At 33.4% G+C, this 26367-nt stretch overlaps 1 protein-coding gene across 2 annotated transcripts in view; it reads right to left on the reverse strand.

The window, feature by feature from the left end:
- LOC134721346 (importin-4-like) overlaps positions 1 to 26367 on the reverse strand; it is a 338068-nt gene that overhangs the window by 157013 nt on the left and 154688 nt on the right. For both annotated transcript variants that reach the window (XM_063584285.1, XM_063584286.1), the window contains exons 11-13: positions 19814 to 19951; positions 10177 to 10230; positions 7489 to 7598 (exon numbers count right to left, since the gene is read on the reverse strand). In XM_063584285.1, coding sequence (XP_063440355.1) covers positions 7489 to 7598; positions 10177 to 10230; positions 19814 to 19951 — 302 coding nt within the window. The remainder of the gene's footprint in view (positions 1 to 7488; positions 7599 to 10176; positions 10231 to 19813; positions 19952 to 26367) is intronic.

Genomic DNA, 26367 nt, shown 5'->3' on the forward strand with positions numbered 1-26367 from the left:
AGATATATGATAAGGACAATAAAGTTCCCATCACTTCTTTGACTGTCAACTTGTTTAGTGTTCCCGCTGTGTCTTTATCAACATTTTTTTGTTACACTAAAAGTATTCCTCTTTTACATTAAACCACATGAAACCAAATCAATATGGGAAAAGGTAGCTTTTTTTTCTACGCAATATATGAAAAGGTATATATTTTTAAAATGTAAAACAGGGTGAGGTAACAAAACAGCGGCACCTCCTATCAATTAAGTACTGAAGTACACCCCCCTAGACATATGAAGAGGATCGTTAGGGTTGACTTTTCCAAATTCATCTCATTTTTGTTATCTTTTTCAAACGTCCAGATTTATAACCATATCATTCAATAGCATTACAAAACTGGTACATGCTTAGTACTATCTCAAATAAATCTGTATTCTTAAAAATTTTCTATATTCATTATATATATTATTTGTTTTATTGAAGTTCTTGTCATTGTGACTAGTTTATCTTTCGTCTTCCTCATCTTAGTGTCATATGACTTGGTCTTTGATAATCATGACAATATTCATTATTGTAGAATGCTTACAGACTTCAGGCACTTGTTTCTATGCATGGGAAGGTCAACTATCCATATATATATATATATATATATATATATATATATATATCTTTTGGAACATGTTGTTTGTGCTGTTTTTAGACCCTTCTACAACGAAATTTGTTTGACATGCACACGTATAAAAATTGCGGTTTTTATCCAACGCAGTCATAGGTTTGAACGTAGTTTTCAATTTAGACTCGTTTATATTTTTTGTTTGGGCATGTATCATATTTTCCCTCCGGTTTATATGATCCGTTCATCCTATATATTGACTCTTAAAATTCAAGAGTTAATCTAAAAATGAGGGTACTTTCTCTAAAAATGAGGGTGCTTTTTATATGGCCTTCCAAATACCGTTTCGATCCCTAACATCACTGAAGAGACATTTATTGTCGAAATCCGGATATGGTGTACTAAAGAAATATTGACACCGAATGTTTGTGGCACAACATCCTGTCCACAAGTTAACAATTTTTTTTTCTTTCTGTGACGTATTAAATTTTTAATAAGATCCATTTTGTTACAACCTGTGATCAATTTTATTTGGCAATCGCCAATGGCAGTCAGCAGGGTTAAAGAACATCAGTTGTTCGACCTGTTAGTCAAATGCGTTTTGTTTAAATATACTTTTTCACTCTTTTGGTCTTTTGGAAAATGTTGTTTGTGCTGTTTTTAGACCCTTCTACAACGAAATTTGTTTGACATGCACACGTATAAAAATTGCGGTTTTTATCCAACGCAGTCATAGGTTTGAACGTAGTTTTCAATTTAGACTCGTTTATATTTTTTGTTTGGGCATGTATCATATTTTCCCTCCGGTTTATATGATCCGTTCATCCTATATATTGACTCTTAAAATTCAAGAGTTAATCTAAAAATGAGGGTACTTTCTCTAAAAATGAGGGTGCTTTTTATATGGCCTTCCAAATACCGTTTCGATCCCTAACATCACTGAAGAGACATTTATTGTCGAAATCCGGATATGGTGTACTAAAGAAATATTGACACCGAATGTTTGTGGCACAACATCCTGTCCACAAGTTAACAATTTTTTTTTCTTTCTGTGACGTATTAAATTTTTAATAAGATCCATTTTGTTACAACCTGTGATCAATTTTATTTGGCAATCGCCAATGGCAGTCAGCAGGGTTAAAGAACATCAGTTGTTCGACCTGTTAGTCAAATGCGTTTTGTTTAAATATACTTTTTCACTCTTTTGGTCTTTTGGAAAATGTTGTTTGTGCTGTTTTTAGACCCTTCTACAACGAAATTTGTTTGACATGCACACGTATAAAAATTGCGGTTTTTATCCAACGCAGTCATAGGTTTGAACGTAGTTTTCAATTTAGACTCGTTTATATATATATATATATATATATAGATGTATCTATCGGATCGCCATCAATGATGGTGATACCTGGCTGTGTACATAATGTATATACAACTCGTCTAAACATCAACCCAACAATGTTAGATCTCTATAAATTTGCTTTCGCAAATTTTTGGTTCTTCCCTCGCCATGTCGTCTAAACATCAACCCAACAATGTAAGATCTGTAAATTTGCTTTCGCAAATTTTTGGTTCTTCCCTCGCCGGGATTCGAACCCATGCTACTGTGATATCGTGACACCAAATCGCCTGCACCGCAGCCGTCCCGCTAGACCACACGACCACCTGGGCTTCACAAAAGTAAAGCTTTCGGTGGGCATGTGTTACCTTTCCACGTCAGTTTTAATCTAGCGGCGTACTACAGTACATGATATATAAGGTATGGAGATGTTATTGTTACAGATCAGCTAAATTATCTATAGTAAAGGATCCTACAAATTAATGTAAGATAATACAAAAAAATAAAGTTCCCATAGGCATGAGAATGTATAAACTACACTTTGTCAGATGAATAGGTCTAATTTGGACAGCAAATTTCTGCTTTTTATTGCTCCGCTTGGCTATGAAAAATATAAAATAAACTATTGCACCCACCTTGCACCAAAAATATTTTTTATCCGAAGTTTAATATGTATGAACTTGTCAAAATGTTAAAATGTCTAATTGGTGCAAGCATGGTGTAGTGGTCAAAACTTAGATAAACTATCCAAATTTCAGTATTTTTGCTTATTTTCCCAATTATGACGTCATTTGCACCTACTATTGTGACGTCATTGAACCTTTTTTTGTTAGATAAAAACATTTTTTTTAAATCATTTACTCATATTCTAATAATTTATGGAGAAACATCTGCTCTTTTAGAATGTTTATCGTCTTGTAAATCTGGGGCCATTTTAGGCCATTATAGCCCCTACTCCAAAGTTAAGAAAAGAAGTTAATTGCAAATTTCAATATGTGGTTTATTATTTTTATCTATAAAAAAAATCTAAAGTTGAAATTAGCGAGAGAAGCTTATAAGTCTGAATCACAAGAAACAGATTCAATGTGTATGTGCTAGCGTGTATTCATTCATGATTGAATAAAAACTGATATGATTTTGTAATTTCTATTTTATTATCTATTTGAAATTACTTTAAATAAAGATGATATTATTCCTAATTCATGTTTGTGTTTTCGTTTCCAAATAGATTAATTACGGATTGTAATAAGTATGAGTGGTGCTATTCGTATTTTATATTCACGGACATTGACGATTGACTAGTTTCGCGGCTTTCGCCTTGATTGTTACTCACTTCTACTATTCTGATGGTCAGTGTTTTACGCTTGATTTGACCACACACTTTCTGCTATTCCATTGGTTATAATTTTTCTTACTGTTTATTTCTATTGAAGTCTATATTTAATTGTGGATTGATGTTCAAACAGAACAGACGTTTCATTTACTTTATTAGCTGTTTCCTATGTTGTATCATTTGTATTGGAGGAATTCCACGATTGTTTCAGGTCAGTTTGCTTACTTCTTTTGCCGGGTGTGAATTCGCATTACTATAAGACGTGGTACGATACTTGTCTATCCCAGATTCATGTATTTAGTTTAAATGTTTAATGTTTTATTTGTAATTCTCATCGGATTTTGTCAAATGTGTTGACGTCTTTTTTATTATATTTATGTGTTATGGTAAAGAAAATTAATCAACGCCTTCATTTATTAGATTTGATTTTGTTCAACGTAATCAGTACGATATTTTATGTTTGAAGTTAGATTCAAAACAAACCAGACATAGCTTTAATTGTTACCTTAGTTTGCTATTAAAAAGTATTGAAATGTGCATTGTTTTTTAATGCAAGATCAGTATTTAGTTCTTATACAATCTTAAATCAATCCTAATAGACCACTTTCGAGTTCATCCGTCACCGGAAAAAACTCGTCAATTATACGCGCCTTTATCACCGTCATCTGTGTGTTTAGGGGCGTCGTTACTTCCCTTCCAATGTTGAGCGATAGGTTGGAAAATTATAATTCTATATTGTACGAATTATTCGGCAAATTGAATTCTGAAAAAAGACAATCAACACTGCTGTCAATAGGGAATTGTCAGTAAGTACATACATAACAACCATTATTTCTAGTTTATCCTGCACAAAGACGATCACTAAGACGCTTGATGAACGTAAATAGTGCAGGGAAACAGGCGAACCCCTCTATCTGGTAAATGACGTCATAAAGGCGTGCATAATTGACGAATTTTTGCCGGTGACGGATGAACTCGAAAGTGGTCTATTCTATCTTATTCATTCTAATGTGACGTCATTTTTCCATTTTTTGATGATCTGTTTTACAAATTCAAATGACGTCATTTTTTCGTCATTTTTTTACAGTTTCAAATATGACGTCACTTGGCGTTGAGGTTTTAACTTATTCAGATGTGCCTACTAGTGATTAAAATGTCTGGTTATGTAATGTAATTCAGTTGTTTCCTGTAATTAGTTAATACTTCAGTTTTATCATGTACTTCTTTTGTATATTAATTTTATAAAACTTACTGTTTGCAAGAGTATAAATTATTCTAAATAATAGGGATGTTCTGGTAACTAACAGAAAACCCTTGCCGTTTTTGGCACAGCTTTTTTTATCTTTTGGTACTCGATGCTGTTCAATTTTGTACTTGTTTCGGCTTTCAAACTTTTGTATCTTGGCGTCGCTGGTAGGTCTTGTGTGGAAAAAATGCACTTCTGGCGTATTAAAATTTTAACTTGTTGCATTTTGTTGGCTGTTGTTAGTGTGATTCTTTGTCAATTTTGTTCTCCAATTTATTTATATTGTAGTCCTATGGTGTTGTGTTGTCATTTTCATGTTATATTTCACATAACCATTAAAGTGAGAGGTTTGGCATGCCACAAAACCAGGTTCAACCAACCATTTTTCCTTTACAAATGACCTGTACCAATCAGGAATATGGCCATTGTTATATTATAGTTCGTTTCTGTGTGTGTGTTACATTTGAACGTTGCATCGTTTGTTTTCTCTTATTTTTTAGTGTAAATTCACATTGTGATAAGACTTGTCACGGTACTTGTCTATCACAAATTCATTTATTTGATTTTCATGTTATATTTGTTATTCTCGTGGGATTTTTTCTGATGCTCGGTCCATTTCTGTGTGTGTTACATTTTAGTGTTATGTCGTTGTTCTCTTTTTATATTTAATGCGTTTCCCTCAATTTTAGTTTGTTACCCCGATTTTGTTTTTCGTCCATGAATTTATGAGTTTTGAACAACGGTATACTACTGTTTCTTTTATTTATATATTGTGTTTTTATCTTATTTTCACTGTAATTTTATTACCAGGTTAAACGGTATTTCACGCATGAGTAACTTTCCATTTTACTTAAGAATGTGTATCTTGTGATTGGTGAATGAATGTTGTAATCTATTTAAAAGGTTAACGTAACTTTTATAACAGGCACATTATTGATTTACATTTGAGCTGCATAATTTAAGCCTGAGAATAAATAGGGTAAATATAAATGAATTGAATGCTGAATATTTGAACAGAAAGAGTTTGAGAGTAAATGAGTAAAATGTTAACTTGATAAATACTTTTCAGAGTCTTTATAATATGTTTGTCTCCGACTGATAGATTTTAAGTACTATATAAGTCTGCGCATAGTAACTATAATTTAGTATTTGTTATACGGGTATTTGAAGTTGTTATTAAATATGATATTAAATTACAGGTTTTTTTTTATGCTTCATTGAACTAGAGGCTCTTAAGAGCCTGTGTCGCTCACCTTGGTCTATGTTAATATTAAACATTGTACACAGATGGATTCATGACACAATTGTGTTTTGGTGATGTGTTTGTAGATCTTACTTTACCAAACATTTTTGCTGCTTACAATTATCTCCATCTATAACAGTAGTTTCTGTGGAAAATGTAATTGAAAATCTACAAATTTTGTGACAATTATTAAAAAATTTACTATAAAGGGGGTCAGGTGACTATTTTGGTCATGTTGACTTAATTTTAGTTCTTACTTTGCTGTACATTATTGCTGTTTACAGTTTATCACTATCTATAATAATATTCAATAACAAAAAAAACAGCAAAATTTCCTCAAAATAACCAATTCAGGGGCAGCAACCTAACAACCGATGATCCAATTCATCTGAAAATTCCAGGGCAGATAGATCTTGACCTGATCAACAATTTTACTTCATGTCAGATTTACTCTTAATGCTTTGGTTTTTGAGTTATAAGCCAAAAACTGCATTTTACCCCTATGTTCTATTTTTAGATGTGGCCGCCATCTTTGTTGGTTGGCCGGGTCATCGGACACAATTTTCAAACTAGATACCCAAATGATGATTGTGGCCAAGTTTCAATTAATTTTGCCAAGAAGTTTCAGAGGGGAAGATTTTTCTAAAAGATTACTAAGATTTACGAAAAATGGTCAAAAATTGACTAAAATTGGCAATAACTCCTAAAGCGGTCAACTGACCATTTTGGTCATGTTGATTTATTTGTAGATCTTACTTTGCTGAACATTATTGCTGTTTACAGTTTATCTCTATCTAAAATAATATTCGAGATAATAACCAAAAACAACAAAATTTCCTTAAAATTACCAATTCAGGGGCAGCAACCTAACAACGGAATGTCAGATTTATCTGAAAATTTCAGGGCAGATAGATCTTGACCTGATAAACAATTTTATCCCACATCAGATTTGCTATAAATGGTTTGGTTTTTGAGTTATAAGCCAAAAACTGCATTTTACCCCTATGTTCTATTTTTAGCCATGACGGCCATCTTGGTTGGTTGGCGGGGTCACCGGACACCATTTTTGAACTAGATACCCCAATGATGATTGTGGCCAAGTTTGGTTAAATTTGGCCCAGTAGTTTCAGAGGAGAAGATTTTTGTAAAAGTTAACGCCGGACGCAGGACGACGACGACGACGGACGACGGACGCAGGACGCCAAGTGATGAGAAAAGCTCACTTGGCCCTGTGGGCCAGGTGAGCTAATAATAAAACTATCCAAAACCCTATACAGTCATTTATTTATTCAAGATAGTGCGACTACATTTATATTTACAATTATAAAATGATGTGGTACAATTGCCAATGATATATATCTCCTCCAGACATCAAATGATTAGAGGTTAACGACAATAGGTCAGTGTATTGGCTTCAACAATATGTAAAATCAAACCTGCATAATCAGCTAAACAATTGTATATTTAATTTACTTTTTTTTGCATGCAGTTTTGTGTGCACCTTATTTAGTAGCGGTTTAGTACATTTTGAATTGATGATCATTGTACTATTGACACTTTATACCTAAATAGTTTCTCCCGCTGCTGTTGGCTAGCAATGAGGCGAAACAATAAGATGTTTCATGCCATCTATTTTTAAAATAAATTATCCATTTCGTGTCAATTTTGTTCTTAATTCAGAAATATTGATTTAAACAAGCCATCTAGCTTATAAATGGCTTTAAACAGTACATACTTTTTTATAATATAATCTGCACAGCCTTCTGCTACAACTGCTACAGATAAAAAACATGCTCTCCTGACCAATGGATTTTCACTGGATATCAAAGGTTCAACCAACTGCATCTGAAACATAATGACATTTATTCCCTCTTTTTTTAAACAAATACTATGGTTCCATCTCAGTCAGGGAAGTTTCAATTTTGATAGCAATTGCAGTTATTTTTAAATCTTTAAATCATAGAGGATATTGTAAAATATTTTGCTTTTCAATCTTTAACTATGAATATTTATAATGAAGATTAGTTAATGCATAAAAACACTGACATATTTAGAAATGAGACAGTCAAAGTGACAGCTGAACGGATTTTCTGCAGAGTTCAAAGCTTGAACAGTTGAGCAAGTATGGACACAACATTTAACCTTAAAATAGCTCTGAATTTGGATTGTGATTGAATATGTGACACAGCAAAGGTTTGTGAACCAAAAAGAATGTGGTCAAAGAACTAAAATATTTGCAATTGGACATTATTTATTATGGTACAATATCCAAAATATAAGTACATTGTTAGAATAAGTATATCAAAGAACCCCATGAATTCTGTTCAAAGAGAAATAAATCAAATTCATATAATAATTAAAGAACCTTAGTGAGCATACAATTTCCTGTCAAAATGTACATTTTATTCCTTATTATCTAAAAAGTTTCATGAAATTCTGCTGTGTGGTTTCAGAGGAGTTGCGATGACAAACTGTTGAAGTAGTACACTAAAGCAAATAAGTTCAAAGGGGCGTAACTCCTAGAAAAAATATTGAATCGTAATTTCCTGTCGATATGCACATCTACATATTATGTCCTTATTATTTAAAAAGGTTTCGTGAAATTCTGTTGTGTGGTTTGAGAGGAGTTGCAATGAGAAGAAACATGACGTACTGATGGAAGGACGGGTCAAAAACATATTACCCTACGCAACCATTTGTTTGTTGGTTGGTCGGGTCAACAGACACATTTTCAACTACAAACCCTGATGATGATTGTGGACAAGTTTTCTTAAATTTGGTCAAGTAGTTTAAAAGATTACAAAAATTTTAGAAAAATTGTTTAAAAATGACTATAATGGGCAATAACTCATTTAGGGGTCAATTGACCATTTTGATAATGTTTACTTATTTGTAGATCTTACTTTGCTGAACATTATTGCTGTTCATAGTTAACTTCTATCCATAATAATATTCAAGATAATAACCTAAAACGGCAAAATTTCCTTAAAATTACCAATTAAGGGGCAGCAACCCAACAACAGGTTCTCCGATTCTTCTGAAATTTCAAAGCAGATAGATTTTGACCTGATAAACAATTTCACACATGTCAGATTTGCTCTAAATGCTTTGGTTTCAGAGATATAAGCCAAAATCTACATTTTACGCCTATGTTCTATTTTAGCCATGGTGGCCGTCTTGGTTGGTTGGCCGGGTCACCGGACACTTTTTTTTTAAAACAAGATACCCCAATGATGAGTGTTGCCAAGTTTGGTTTAATTTGGCCCATTAGCTTCAAAGGAGAAGATTTTTGTAAAAGTTAACGAAGATGGATGACGACGATGGACGACGCTGCCGGACGCAAAGTGATGAGAAAAGCTCACTTGGCCCCGAAAAAAACCCAATCAATTTATTAACACAATCGTATAGACGTTATAGTTCAATGTACATGTAACATAATTAAAACATATAAATCCTTTACAGATTGCATGTAGTAAATATATAGAGAATATCATATGGCGTTTTCAATATCGCATCCATATCAACCGGAAACACCAATATAATCCCAAGAGCTCTGCTCGAGGGATTATATTGGTTGAGAGTTGATACGGTGTGTGATATTGAAAAAAACATATCATATACACTTTATTATATACATATTGTAATTTAATATACAGCTTTCTGAAATTACAAATCCACTAAGACAATGCCCTTCAAATTAATCTAGATCCCCTAATTTGGACAGGAACATTCTACTATATTTTCCAATACATCCAAACACTTACACTAAAGTTATTGCCTGCAAACCTATTTAGTTAAACTGACTTTTGTGTTTACTCCGCTGGGACAAAAGTCCCAAAAACAATATGGAACCTTGTGCTAAAGTTTTGTAGAGAACCACGAACTTGTACTAAAAAAATTTATTAGTGGTCATACTTAAATATCAATCAGTACACAATGACTTTTTCTTTTATTTCCAAATTATTAACAAGGCTTATATTAATCAGTACAAAGCATTCTTTCTTTTGTTCTTTGTTTTCAAGTTCTTAATAAGGCTAAGACTATTTGATGGTCAGCTGTTTAAGCACATAGTATATCCTAATTAATGCCCATGTTTTACAATTTTAAAGAAATATTTCATAATTGACATAAAATTTCTTTGTGTTCCAAAATGATTACCCTTTAAAAATGGCTTTTTTAAGTCTTTACCTTTAAAAACATATACATAAGAACCAATGTTACTGATGAATCAAAGACAAAATACAATGTATATGTCTCCAATTTCAATGATGTGAAAAAATAAACTATATAAATATCAGTATGGGAGATGCAATTGGTCTTTCAGGAACATTACATCTAAACTAAATAAGTGATATCTTCAAGAGAAAATGTACATGGCAATATCTTTGATGCGATTAAATATTATAGTTAGATATTTACTTACCAGGTTAGGAATAAGTTTTTCTGGTGGTAAATGTAAGGCCATAGTGTCAATTACCTGTAAAATAACTAACTTCATTGATTAATGGATTGACAATTGTTGCAACTGTAGTCCAGTCAAACTAAGATTTAACCTCAAACTAATTGCAACAGAAAATGTTTTAGTTCTAATCTATAGTATCATGCCCTTTATATACACAGAAAAAAGTCTCATAAAATCTAACTTTAGGAAAACTCAAAATCAGCATTTTAAATTTCCTATGGAAATTAACATGGGGAGGGGAGATAACTCTTGCAAAAATGAGTCTTTTTTGGTCAGTTTTTGGTTGTTTTTCTTGAAATTTATGTATAGTATGATACTTTGATGGGGTTATAAGTTTGTATTTGACTAAATTATATAATCTTCTACTCATGAAATGACAAAACCGAAGTGTTATAGGTAGTTTTATTTTTTTCGTACATTTTTCATTATAGAAATTGCAAATTTGAAGCTTTATAACCATTTTGAAAAAATAATGTGAGAATTTGGTATTGTTTTTATCTGTATATTATATTTTTTCAGCAACTTACTTATCTTAAGAAACTTTAAACCACAAAAAGAAGAATACATGCTTAATTATTTTTATGGAATTTGAGATCCTTTACCTTGACATGTTGAAAAATTCAGTAAATGGTCAACTAATAAATTACAAAATCTAGATTATAGCTTGATAAAATATATGAAAACACCTTTAGAGTTGTTTGTTATACTCTAAAGACCGCTAAAAAATCACGAATCAATACATTCTGATAAATAGAAGCGGTAAAGTTATTATTTTGTATCAATTTTTATTGATATTTCTGCCTTTTTTATGCAATATTTATTTCCCTTTAAGTTTTCAATGCAAATCTCCATAGGAATTATAAATGGTGATTTTTTTAGTTTTCCTCAAGTTAGATTTTATGGGACTTTTTTCTGTGTATATTTGGGGTATAATCCTAAAGATTAAAACTTTAAAATCTTCTGTTGCAATTACTTTCAGGTTAAGGTCAAATTGATGCTAGATTGACTGGACTACTGACCTCGAAAAGGACATGTTATCAACGGGTTTAACATAAGGAAAGAACACACGGCTGGGAATTGTTTTAAATGATAGAATATTCTTATTTTTTTCCCTCTGGTCATAAAACTTTTATTTCGTCACATTTTTGTATTTTAGCCGCCATTTACAGTTGTGGATAGTCTCCAAATACAAAAAAAAATGTTTTGTTCAAATTAAGGCTCAGTTTGTAAATATTTTCTATTCAAATGTCATCAATTTTGGATAACCTCATCTTAAAACCAGACAGACAAATAACAACCGATATTTATTATAAATCCACAGACACCCATCAATACTTAAATTTTCATTCGTGTCATCTGTCCCATACAAAATGAAATATACCTTACTGTATGGCCAGGCGAATTTGTGCTATAGTATCGGACAATTACATTTAGGAAGTACGTTTGAAGGAATTAAAAGGCTATTTGACAAAAGTAATACCCATAGGGTCTAATCGAAGGTGGAATACGAAAATCTACCGAACATTTTTAATACAATAAAATCAAACTTTCTAATTCTACATGAAAGTTAAACTATGAAAAAATTGATACCGGAAGGAAACTTGATCTACAGCCAAAGACAACCAAAACACTTATAGAAACACCTAACCAGAGCTCGATTCGAACCGAAGGTTAGTAACTTTGAAATAAAGTCTTGCGGAGATTCTAGATGTGGTGTTTGCGGTCAAGATATAAAATATTTGGAAACAGGCCAAACAAGTGAAACTGCGAGCTACTGCTCACTGATGATACCCCCGCCGCCAGTGGATAATATCAAAGTGTAACAATATGCAAGTGCTCGGTAAACAGGAAGTTGTCGAGTGATGAATCTGAAAACGCATCACACGGTAAAGCTGACTTATATCAAGTCTGAAACCAAATATCAGAAATACTGGTAGTGCAGATCCTGAGAAAAATGTGACGAAAAATTTTCAACTTGGCTATCAGGTTTAAAAATGATACAAGTGTTCGGTAAACAGGAAGTTGTCGAGTAATGAATCTGAAAACGCATCACATGGTATAGTTGACTTATATCAAGTCTGAAACCAAATATCAGAAATCCTGGTAGTGCAGATCCTGAGAAAAATGTGACGAAAAATTTTAAACTTGGCTAAAAGGTGTAAAAATGATACAATTGTTCGGTAAACAGGAAGTTGTCGAGTGATGAATCTGAAAACGCATCACATGGTATAGCTGACTTATATCAAGCCTGAAACCAAATATCAGAAATCCTGGTAGTGCAGTTCCTGAGAAAAATATATCGAAAAAATTGCAATTTGGCTATCAGGTGTAAAAATGATACAAGTGTTCGGTAAACAGGAAGTTGTCGAGTGATAAATCTGAAAACGCATCACACGGTATAGCTGACTTATATCAAGTCTGAAACCAAATATCAGAAATCCTGGTAGTGCAGTTCCTGAGACAAATGTGACGAAAAATTTTCAACTTGGCTATCAGGTGTAAAAATTATACAAGTGTTCGGTAAACAGGAAGTTGTCGAGTGATGAATCTGAAAACGCATCACACGGTAAAGCTGACTTATATCAAGTCTGAAACCAAATATCAGAAATCCTGGTAGTGCAGATCCTGAGAAAAATGTGACGAAAAATTTTCAACTTGGCTATCAGGTTTAAAAATGATACAAGTGTTCGGTAAACAGGAAGTTGTCGAGTAATGAATCTGAAAACGCATCACACGGTATAGCTGATTTATGTCAAGTCTGAAACCAAATATCAGAAATCCTGGTAGTGCAGTTCATGAGAAAAATGTGACGAAAAATTTTCAACCTGGCTGTCAGGTGTAAAAATGATACAAGTGTTCGGTAAACAGGAAGTTGTCGAGTGATGAATCTGAAAACGCATCACACGGTATAGCTGACTTATATCAAGTCTGTAACCAAATATCAGAAATCCTGGTAGTGTAGTTCCTGAGAAAAATGTGACGAAAAATTTTCAACTTGGCTATCAGGTGTAAAAATGATACAAGTGTTCGGTAAACAGGAAGTTGTCGAGTGATGAATCTGAAAACGCATCACACAGTATAGCTGACTAATATCAAGCCTGAAACCAAATTTCAGATATCCTGGTAGTGTAGTTCCTGAGAAAAATGCGACCAGAAACTTTAACCTGAAGCGGTACAGACGGAGGAATGAAGGAACGGACACACAGAACAGAAAATGTAATGCCCCTCTGCCATCAAAGGTGGGGCATAAAAACTGCATTTTACCCCTATGCTCTATTTTAAGTTATGTCCGCCATCTTGGTTGGCGGTCAAGTTTATTAGGACCCATTTTGTTTTAATTAGACACCATAAGGATGATTGTGGCGAAGTTTGGTTAAATTTCGCAAAGTAGTTTCAGAGGAGAATATTTGTGTAACGTCAACGACGACGAATGACTTTTGTAGATTTGCAAAGCAATGACAACTAGCTAAGTTGCAATAACTATCAGTGTACATTTTCTTCCTTGAATGACAAATGGTCACATTTGTCTTGTGTTTGCCTGAAATGCTGAAGGTTGTTGGTTAGTTCCATAATAGTAGCTAATTATCATGTCAAGTTTCATAACCTGAAAAGAAGTTGTGATCAGGAATATAATCAAAGTACTGAACATCTGATGACCGCAAGTTCTTGTGGATGGTCAAAAGCACTTGTCACAGAAAAAAATCACATCTCTAAACCTGAACATGCTGTAGCTGAGGGTAAATGTACAGAGATAAAAATACTTCTGAAACAAATTTGTGCGTGAATGATGAATAAATGACAGGAAATTCAACCTCACTGTAATAATTATTATATTGCAGTGATACAAATCAGTATACATTGGTTTGTTGTTATATATTATATTGATACAACAGTTACATGTATATATAATTTTCATCCATTTGTATATAATTCCATTCTACTGATCTAACAAGAATGTGTCCATAGTACACGGATGCCCCACTCGCACTATCATTTTACATGTTCACTGGACTGTGAAATTGGGGGTCAATACTTTAATTTGGCATTAAAATTAGAAAGATCATATCATAGTCAAACTGTGTACTAAGTTTCAAGTTGATTGGACTTCAACTTCATGAAAAACTACCTTGACCAAAAACTTTAACCTGAGCTTCACACTATCTTTTTATTTGTTCAGTGGACCATGAAATTGGGGTCAATACTTTAATTTGACATTAAAATTAGAAAGATCATATCATAGGGAACATGTGTACTAAGTTTCAAATTGATTGGACTTCAACTTCATCAAAAACTACCTCTACTAAAAACTTTAACCTGAAGCAGGACAAACGAACGGACGAACGGACGAACGAACGGAGGCACAGACCAGAAAACATAATGCCCCTCTACTATCGTAGCATAGTGGACACTCTTCTGTAAAGATTTGATTTTTCTAAAAGATTGGATATCAGTAGGCATTCATATTTACATGCAAAAACTATCTTTCATGCAGAATTACCGGTCCTTGCCAGGATTGTCGCAAAACGTTCTTTGATATAAGCTTTAACACAAAAAATTTTAGGTACATGTGCATAGATCTTATCAATGATTTTTTTAACTTATACATGTATATATAAGGACTCAAAACCGTAATGGTACTCCTAACCGCAATGGTCACGGTGAAGTATGATGGTCCACACTGAAGTGCGTTGTTTAACACATTGAAGTGGGGTGGTGACATTCTACGTTAACTTGTTGATAGATATGCTGAAGTGTGATGGAGGTTACGCTTAAGTGTGATGTTCTGCAAGAGACATTGAATAAAACAAAATATACATGAGGCGTTAAAATAAAAAAAACATTATTAAGGTTTTTCCAAAGTAGCTTCAAATTTCTGTTTAGTTCAAACCAAACACTTAAAAATCTTGATATGTTTTAATCTTGTTTTGAAATTGTCAATTCTCCGATTATTACGCATTAGTATTGAGTCAGAAAATATGGTGTTCAAGAGTGAAAAAAATATTCAGCTTATATTTCTAAATTATAGCACTGTCACGTTTTCCACCAAAAACTTTGAATTTTGCTCATTTAACCGCTGGGTTACATTTTGTAGACAATTAACGCCTCCGGGTGCGGGAATTTCTCGCTACATTGAAGACCTGTTGGTGACCTTCTGCTGTTGTTTTTTATTTGGTCGGGTTGTTGTCTCTTTGACACATTCCCCATTTCCATTCTCAATTTTAATTAACACTATAACCGCAATAAAATATTGCTAGAGTGATGGTCTTATTACAAACCATAATTTATCTTGGGACTAAAACAATATTATATCAACTTGATATTGCAAAAACATTGATAATACTAGTAAGTAATTTCATTTTTAAATTGTCAACACAAAATCGTGGGAAGCATCCTTAATGCCCGCGTCACACTGTCCCGATTTTTATATACGATGGACACCCGAATGCAAAAATTGTAAGTTCGTACGAAGTTTGTCCCGATCTCGTTAAAATACCAAAAAGTGACCGAAGCAAGTACGATGAATAATGAAGTCTATACGGTGGTGCCGAAATTGTATACGGTAGCAAAAGATGGACGTACGAAGGTTAACCGAAGACGGGTATTTAAGCTTCATATTTCAGTCGAAGCCTACACGATAGATCACGAAGGCTTCACGAAGGCTACACGGTGGATTACGATGATGGCGCGATGGCCATACGATGTCTTAAAGACGTCGTGTAAAGGTTTCGATGAATCAAGGACAAAGGTTAAGGTCATGCAGATGGACTTGTTTTTTTCTCCTTGAAAAAGCATAATACACAGGAAATTGGTTGCTCATTTTTTTACCTGCTGGTTCTAAAGACAATATTAAAATGTGCGCACTAGTCTGAATAATCACCCATAATTATGCCCATGTTTACTGATCTATCTTAAAGTTAAGGTAATCGGTGGTTTGTTGGTCCGTTTTTATTAAAAAAGAGCTTTTTCCAGGAGAATATCATAACAAGAGGCTCTCAAGAGCCTGAATCGCTCACCTGAATTTTTTTGGTTTAATCTCTCATCAATGATTATTTTGGCTTTTCAATTTATTTCAATGTTTTTTGAATCGTCCTATTTTCTTCAAAAGCAAAAAAAAAATAATTTTCTCCTATGTTCTATTTTAGCCATAGGAGCTATGTTTCTTGACATACAAGGAAATGACATATAAAATTTATACTAGATACTCTGAAACTCATTTAGCCTAAGTTTGGCTGAAATTGATACAGCAGTTTCAAAGGAGAAGATTTTTTAAAGTAAGTAACATGATGAACAAATTGTGAAAAAAGTCTTTAAAGGGCAATAACTCCTTAAGAGGTCAATTGACAATTTTGGTCATATTAACTTATTTGTAGATTTTACTTTGCTTAACATTTTTGCTATTAACAGTTTATCTGTATCTATAATAATATTCAAGATAATGACCAAAAACTGCAAAATTTCCTTAAAATTACCAATTAAGTGGCAGCAACCCAACAATGGTTTGTTTGATTCATCTGAAAATTTCAGGGCCGATAGATATTGACCTAATGAACATTTTTACATCATCTCAGATTTGCTCTAAATGCTTTCATTTTTGAGATATAAGCCAAAAACTGCATTTGACCCCTATGTTTTATTTTAAGTAACAGCGGCCATGTTTTTTGATGGATCAAAAATCGAAGCACACACTTTGTGCAGGATAACCTAAGGAACAATCATGCTAAGTTTCATCCAAATCCATTCAGTAGTTTCAGAGGAGAAGATTTTTTAAAGTTATCAAATTTGATGAACAAATTGTGAAAAATTGTCATTAAAAGACAATAACCCCTTAAGGGGTCAATTGACAATTTTGGTCATATAAAACTTATTTGTAGATCTTACTTTGCTGATCATTTTTGCTGTTTACAGTTTATCTTTATCTATAATAATATTCAAGATAATGACCAAAAACTGCAAAATTTCCTTGAAATTACAAATTAAGTGACAGCAACCCAACAATGGTTTGTTTTATTCATCTGAAAATTTCAGGGCTGATAGATATTGACCTAATGAACATTTTTTCCTCTTGTCAGATTTGATCTAAATGCTTTCATTTTTGAGATATAAGCCAAAAACTGCATTTGACCCCTATGTTTTATTTTAAGTAACAGCGGCCATGTTTTTTGATGGATCAAAAATCGAAGCACACACTTTGTGCAGGATAATCTAAGGAACAATTATGCTAAGTTTCATCCAAATCCATTCAGTAGTTTCAGAGGAGAAGATTTTTTAAAGTTAGCAAATATGATGAACAAATTGTGAAAAATTGTCATTAAAGGACAATAACCCCTTAAGGGGTCAATTGACAATTTTGGTCATATAAACTTATTTGTAGATCTTACTTTGCTGATTATTTTTGCTGTTCACAGTTTATATTTATCTATAATAATATTCAAGATAATGACCAAAAACTGCAAAATTTCCTTAAAATTACCAATTAAGTGGCAGCAACCCAACAATGGTTTGTTTGATTCATCTGAAAATTTCAGGGCTGATAGATCTTGAGCTAATGAACAATTTTTGCCCCATATCAGATTTGCTCTAAATGCTTTCGTTTTTGAGATATAAGCCAAAAACTGCATTTGACCCCTATGTTCTATTTTAAGTAACGGCGGCCATGTTTTTTGACGGATCAAAAATCGAAGCACACACTTTGTGCAGGATACTCTAAGGAACAATCATGCTAAGTTTCATCCAAATCCATTCAGTAGTTTCAGAGGAGAAGATGTTTGAAAAATTGTTAACGACGACAGACGACGACGACGACGACGACGACGACGTCGACGACGACGACGACGACGGACGCCAAGTGATGAGAAAAGCTCACCTGGCCTTTTAGGCCAGGTGAGCTAATAATATAGACAAAAGAAAGGATGTGGCGAAAGCAACAAATGCGGCAAAATATGACATATAAAAACAAAATGGCGGTGCATAAAAAATCAGAATAATATAATGGAGATAAGTTGTTTTCCCTATAAATACGTGTACCTGCAGTATTGGTGTACGAAGCGCATTTATGATTTTCATTATGTTACTTGATATGAAAAATTGACAAAAAATAATATTTTACTTGTAAAAGTAAATTTTGAGCCTGTAATAGCTACTCTTCTTTTCATTGTTCCATTTGAATAAATAGAAACAACGCTGTCGCCTTTCTTGTTCGCATAGAATCATATGATATGAGCTCCATGTTTTGTGAACGTCTTTCTTAACTGTCGTATTAGACTGACCAGTGCATATCGCGCATGGCACTTTAAATGTATTTAAGGGCGAAAATTAACTTACATTTAGCTGGATTTATTGCCGTCTTAGTTCCATCTTGTCGTCTTCGTACTTTTATTCGATGGCAACACGACGGGATTACGAGGTCTTCCCGAAGTCGTGTTGCCATCGTAAGACCTTCGGGTAGCTTCGTGATTCATTCGCGGAGACATCGTAATGTCAAAACTGCCCGATGGAAACGATGGAAACACGAATGCAATACGATGTTCAAAGATGCATTCCCAGTGACATTACGATGGTGAGGATGGTGATACGAACTCAATACGATCCCTCAACATCGGACGCACATTCGGGGAGTTTTTAACATGTTAAAAAATTTAGAACCCTTCCCGAAGTTGTCACCGAAAGCTAGAAAAAGTGGCCGCTGGTTCTACGATGGTCAAATATGGCACTACGAATAGCCCGATCTGGATACGATCAGTCCCGTTTTTGAAAATTTCCATAATCGCGTTGCCATCGGCGTAAAAATCGGGACAGTGTGACGCGGGCATTAAGAGAAGTAAAAAAAAAGTTTGTATCAAGATATTTTATTTGTCGTAAAAAGGTTTGCACCAAACTTCCGAACATTGGTTTGCTTATCTACAAACCAAGTTAATGATTCCTTTGCTATATTCCCCATTACTTGCCACCTTATATATTTTAGCATTAAACCTTTATCTACAAAACACATCCTCCTGCCTGCGAATTATGTATTTTGTTGACGCTATTTTTAAAAACGTCAAAATATTCAAACGTCTTCCTAAACCATTGCACTTCAGAGAAAGAACCATCCCACTTTAGCCTCCCCATCCAACCTCCAAGTCCTACATAAATATATCTAACGACAAAACATTTTCATATTATTAATTAATGTTCTGAACAAAAATATTGTAATCAGAATTCAATGAAAAGATATATCTATAACAAGCGATAAGGAATGTTATTTTGCACTCATCAATATATACGTGTATTTATTATGTTTATAGATCGGTTAAAAACCCAAAACGAAAGTTACATAAAGGAAATCTTGGCAATAGAAATACAGTTGAATGCCCTCACAGTCATCGCGATGTAAAAATGCATTAGGCAAACATTTTTTTGTCTAAATGAAAAGAATTGAAGAGGAGTTGTATTCATTTTACTTGCTAAATTAATTCAATTAAGCCCAAAATTATTACAAATGATCAGGAAAAATGCCCCCCAAATATAACAGATGAAGGCACAAGTACCGCACTGCCAAAAGCTCATACTAACTTTTGAACTGCAGAGTGAGCAAACAAGAAATACCAGATTTTATTACCTGAGGAGCATACTGTGCTGGTTTATAAGAATCCAAGTCTTCTTCCTCTTCTTCTGAATTATCTTCTTCACCACTACCACACATCAAAGCGAATAAAACATTTAATACAGGATCAACCAGCTTCATTTTCAAAAAGGTCTGAAACAGAACAATAACTTAGATGCTGAGTATGCACTAACACTTTATTAGGCATCAAACAAAAATCCATGCTAAGTAATAACAAAAAACCAGTAATTGACTGCTCAGTATATCTTTTACAAAAGGCTATTAGTGTGACAGCAAACTGGATTTTCCTGAAGATATCAATCCTAAACAGTTGAGCAAGTATGGACACTACATTTAAGCTTAAAACAGCTCTGAATTTGGATTGTGATTGAATATTTGTTACAGTATAGGTTTGTGATACAAAATGAATGTGGTCAAAGAACTGAAAAAATTAAATCAGACATTTACCTATATCCAAAATCTAATGACATTTTTGTCATTATCATATCAAAGAACCCAAGAATTCAATTTATGCATTGTTGATGAAATAAAACAAAAAAGTTAAATTTAGGACTTGTTGGACCTCAACGGGCTATTATTAATTAATAATGAAAACAGATACTGGTTTAGATTCAGCAGTCCAAAGAACCTAATATACATTCAAATTATGTTGAAATCAAACAAAACTTCTCTTAGTTTTAAAAGCAGTTACAGTTTGCTTTAGAACATCTGGTTAACAAGAATTATGAGACTATTGCATGGCAGCACATAGTCCCCTACCAGGTCAATTACTTGTCATGGTGTAAAAAAACTAGAGGCTCCAAAGAGCCTGTGTCGCTCACCTTGGTCTATGTGAATATTAAACAAAGGAAGCAGATGGATTCATGACAACATTGTGTTTTGGTGATGGTGATGTGTTTGTAAATCTTATTTTACTAGTCTTGCTGCTTACATTTATATCTATCTATAATGAACTTGGCCCAGTAGTTTCAGTGGAAAATGTTAATAAAAATTTACAAATTTTATGAACATTTTTAAAAATTGACTATAAAGGACAATAACTCCTTAGGGGGTCAATTGACCATTTCGGTCATGTTGACTTATTTGTAAATCTTACTTTGCTGAACATAATTGCTGTTTACAGTTTATCTCTATCTATAATAAAATTTAAGATAATAATCAAAAACAGCAAAATTTCCTTAAAATTACCGATTCAGGGGCAGCAACCCAACAATTGGTTGTCAGATTCATCTGCAAATTATAGGGCAGATAGATCTTGATCTGATTAATAATTTTACCCCTTGTTGGATTTGCTCTAAATGCTTTGGTTTCTGAGTTTGATTTGATAGTCGTGTCACCGAACACATTTTTAAAACTAGATACCCCAAAGATGATTATTGCCAAGTCTGGATTAATTTGGCCCAGTAGTTTCAGAGGAGAAGATTTTTGCAAAAGATAACTAAGATTTACGAAAAATGGTTAAAAATTTACTATAAAGGGCAATAACTCCTAAACGGGTCAACTGACCATTTCGGTCATGTTGACTTATTTGTAAATCCTACTTTGCTAAACATTATTGATGTTTACAGTTTATCTCTATCTATAATAATATTCAAGATAATAACCAAAAACTGCAAAATTTTCCACAAAATTACCAATTCAGGGGCAGCAACCCAACAACAGTTTGACCGATTCATCTGAAAATTTCAGGGCAGATAGATCTTGACCTGATAAACATTTTTACCCCATGTCAGATTTCCTCTAAATGCTTTGGTTTTTGAGTTATAAGCCAAAAACTGCATTTTACCCCTATGTTCTATTTTTAGCCGTGGCGGCCACTTTGGTTGGTTGACCGGATCACGCCACACATTTTTTAAACTAGATACCCCAATGATGATTGTGGCCAAGTTTGGTTCAATTTGGACCAGTAGTTTCAGAGGAGAAGATTTTTGTAAAAGTTAACAACGACGACGGACGCCGGACGACGACGGACGCCGGACGCAAAGTGATGGGAAAAGCTCACTTGGCCCTTCGGGCCAGGTGAGCTAAAAAGAGAATATCAAGTCAATATCTTCAAGCATGACTAAAAAAATTGTGGAAAACTGATTATATGAGTGAATTACTAAGGACCCTAACTCTGCATAAAATTGTATCAGACCGAGAGAAAATAATCATACTTGATCTGTAACTTATCATGATAAAACTGACATGATGAAGAAAAAACATGATGAAAAAAGTGTGGAAAGGTGACAAATAATAACGATTGAATACTTGGCTAGTATTGCTATAGATGATTCCTACAACAAAAATGCGGGTTGAGTACCTTGTGTTATAATAAGGGACGACATCAAAAGTTCAATGAAGGATAAAAAACTTAATTCACATAGTTTTTTCACTGACACCCCTACCCCCCTCTTAACTTGATTTGGGAAACATTGATTGAACCATATATGTAAAAATCAATTTTGGAAACCCCCCCTCCCCCCCCCCCCCCCCCCCCCCATCCCAAACTATTTGAATTAAGTTTTTTATCTTACATTGATCTGTTGATGTCGTCCCTAAGGTATATAGGATTTTTTTTCTGAGACAAGTTCCTGTGGCAATTACCGTCAATCTAAATCCAAGTCTTCTTTTTGTGAAATGGAACTTCATAGAAATCCATACACTTACACACAAGTTATTGTCCGGAAACTACAAAAATGCTTGCTTTTGGTCCCTTTTTCATAAACATAACATAATACGATTGCAAATTGGTTAGCATTTTATTGCAGTCTAATAAAAGCTATCACAATAACTTCAAACATCAATCCCATCCTTACTATTGTGGTTACAAACATTTGGCTAAAATTATAGAGATTCATCTATTGACTTATACTCAAGTTATTGTCTGTGATCAAATTTATCATTTTCATTTACAATTGATACAATAATGCAGCTGTTATACTTTTGCTTTAGTTTCAGAGATATAAGTCAATAAATTACTTTGCTGTGCGCAGCTGGATACGACCGCAGATGTCCAATCCTGAAAAGTTGGGGCCAAAATGGACACTAAATTCACACTTGATACAGATTGTAATTAAATTTTTGACACATAACAGGTTTCTGACACATAATATCTGTAGTCAAAGAACTTTAAATTGGTTACATATATTAAATTTTTTGCATGTGTGCAATACATTATGCGGTTGTAAATTGCCCCCCCCCCCCAGGCCAAAAATAAAATATTGTTTGTTTCCCCTCCCCCGACCGACATGGTAAATTCACCATGATGACTCGAAAAATTTTATTGGCCATTCTTGTCAAAAAAAATTTTTTTTGATATGTTGGTTTTTGGGATATCTTTCCGATGCTGTAGTAAAGAAGCCTTGGTTTTTCGTGATACGTTCCCGATGCTGTAGTCAAAAGGCGTTTTAAATCAAGGCATTTTTGCATTGAAGCTTCTATATGATTCGGAATCATGGAAAACAAACCTAATTCCTTTGCCACTATTTGTGTTGTGTGCAAGGGTGATCTTTGAAAATAAAAAATCTGAAACATCTTTCCACCCACTGAGTGCACCTTGATTGGCTTTGTCTTTAACCTTTGATCCTGTCTTATGGATAAACTACTTGTAAAAATGGTCTGAATCGTGCTTTGAAATCAATCTTCTTTGTCTTCGAACAGGTTGTGCACAAGTCAGGAAATGTAAAATGGGGATACTTTCAAATGGTCTTCATGAAGAAAGATGTGGGATACGTGTATTCCTTGCTTTCAGGGAACCTCCCTGATTTCTGGTGTAAAAAAAACAGTTTAAATGTGTTTTTATTTTTCAATTTATGACAAGAAATTTACAAAAGGGCACTTTTTAACGTTATGACTGCATCAGTTGAATTTGTAAATACTTAGTACTCAAAGTATTCTAGGAACAATAAAACATGAATAAGTGAAGCCTTATTTTTTCTAGAACTCAAAAAACATACAAATCTTTTGTTTAGGAATCTATTGACCAAACTGCATGATCCAGGTGTAACTGAACATATGAACATAACTGAATTATGTTCACTTCTATTGAAAATTTTTATTTATTGAATTTTAATTCCCAAAAGATTAACATATCTTTTTGTCATCTCATAATTGATGATCAAGGTATGAATTGGTGAACAAAGGAATTGTTTTTTTGTGAGTTATGCATCAAATAAGACCTGAAATAAACTTGATTTTTGTCGAGCCTTCGACTTTAGTTTAAAAAGCGAGACTAAGCGATCCTACCTTTCGTCGTCGTCGGCGTCCACAAATATTCACTCTGTGGTTAAAAGTTTTTGAAATTTTAATAACTTTCTTAAACTATACTGGATTTCTACCAAACTTGGACAGAATCTGGTTTATGATCATAAGATAGCATCCAAAAGTAAATTTTGTAAAAATAAAATTCCATTTTTTCGTATTTTACTTATAAATGGACTTAGTTTTTTTTCTGCGGGGAAACATAACATTCACTCTGTGGTTAAAGTTTTTAGAATTTTTATAACTTTCTTAAACTATCCTGGGTGCGTACCAAACTTGGACAGAAGCTTGTTCATGATCATAAGATAGTATCAAGAAGTAAATTTTGTAAAAAAAAAAATTATTTTTTTCCGTATTTAACTTTTAAATGAACTTAGTTTTTCTGCGGGGAAACATTACATTCACTCTGTGGTTAAAGTTTTTAAAATTTAAATAACTTTCTTAAACTATCCTGGGTTTGTACCAAACTTGGACAGAAGCATGTTTATAGTCATACGATAGTATTCAGAAGTAAATTTGTAAAAAGATAACTCCATTTTTTCTGTATTTTACTTTCAAATGGACTTAGATTTTCTTCCAGTTAACATTACATACAGTCTGTAGTTAAAGTTTACAAAACATTTATTAGATTCATTAACTATCTTAGATTTTTACCAAACTTGGACAGACGTTTCTTACAATCATAAGATAGTATCAAGAGGAATATTTTTATTGTTTTTTTTTCCTCATTGTTGTTGAGCCTGCAATTTACAACAAAAGCAGGCGAGACACTGGGTTCCGCGGAACCCTTACTGATTTTTAATTAATAAAACACTTGCTATAATTCAACATTGTTATCACATGTAGAATGTGCGCTTTTGTAGATTTCATACAATAAAATTAATAGGAACTAGAGGCTCTCAAGAGCCTGTATCGCTCACCTGATTCTACTTGGGTTTTTGAAATCATATAAAACCAGATGCTCCGCAGGGCGCAGCTTTATACGACCGCAGAGGTTGAACCCTGAACGGTTGGGGCACGTATGGACACAACATTCAAGCTGGATACAGCTCTAAATTTGTATTGTGATTAAATAATTGACACAGCATAGGTTTCTGACAAAGAATCAATGTGGTCTAATGAACTTAAAATTTTTGTTTTGCCTTTGAGCAATTCACTATGCTGTTGAATATTAATCCTCTCAAAAAAATGGTTGAAGAAATTTCTTTTTATTTATGAAATTTCAAATGAAAAAAAATTGAATCCCCCCTTTTTTTTCACATCCCCCTATCATTTATTCCAAAACTAATCACAATTCAAATTTCTAATGGAGTTTGCAACAATAATTACTCAATTAAATACATCATAAAATATTAAAATGTAAAAATGTGCTTGTTATCACTGAATAGTAAAGATTTTTATGCGATTGTTATGCGTATTGTTATATGCGTTTACTTTTCTACATTGGTTAGAGGTATAGGGGGAGGGTTGAGATCTCACAAACATGTTTAACCCCGCCGCATTTTTGCGCCTGTCCCAAGTCAGAAGCCTCTGGCCTTTGTTAGTCTTGTATTATTTTAATTTTAGTCTCTTGTGTACAATTTGGAAATTAGTATGGCGTTCATTATCACTGAACTAGTATATATTTGTTTAGGGGCCAGCTGAAGGACGCCTCCGGGTGCGGGAATTTCTCGCTACATTGAAGACCTGTTGGTGACCTTCTGCTGTTGTTTTTTATTTGGTTGGGTTGTTGTCTCTTTGACACATTCCCCATTTCCATTCTCAATTTTAATGTCTTAATTTATCAGTTCGAAGTAATAGTGAATATACATTGTATATTGTATGAAACAATGATTTTAGTTGATTCAACTACCTATTCTTGACAAAGAAAGATAACTCCAATTGAAATTCTTGCTATTGCGCAATATTGTGCAATTAGATATTTCTTGCTATTGCGCAATACTGTGCAATTGAAAATATTTGCTATTGCACAATACTGTGCAATTGAAGATTTCTTGCTATAGCGCAATACTGTGCAATTGGAAATTTCTTGTTATTGCTGAGTACTGTGCAATTGAAAATTTCTTGCTATTGCACAATACTTAATATAATAATTTTAGATCCTGATTTGGACCAACTTGAAAACTGGGCCCATAATCAAAAATCTAAGTATATGTTTGGATTCAGCATATCATAAAACCCTAAGAATTCAATTTTTGATGAAATCAAACAAAGTTTAATTTTGGACCCTTTGGGCCCCTTTTTCCTAAACTGTTAGGACCAAAACTCCAAAAAACAATACCAACCTTCCTTTTATGGTCATAAAC

Source organism: Mytilus trossulus, chromosome 6 (genome assembly GCF_036588685.1).
Source record: "Mytilus trossulus isolate FHL-02 chromosome 6, PNRI_Mtr1.1.1.hap1, whole genome shotgun sequence".
Lineage (NCBI taxonomy): Eukaryota > Metazoa > Mollusca > Bivalvia > Mytilida > Mytilidae > Mytilus > Mytilus trossulus.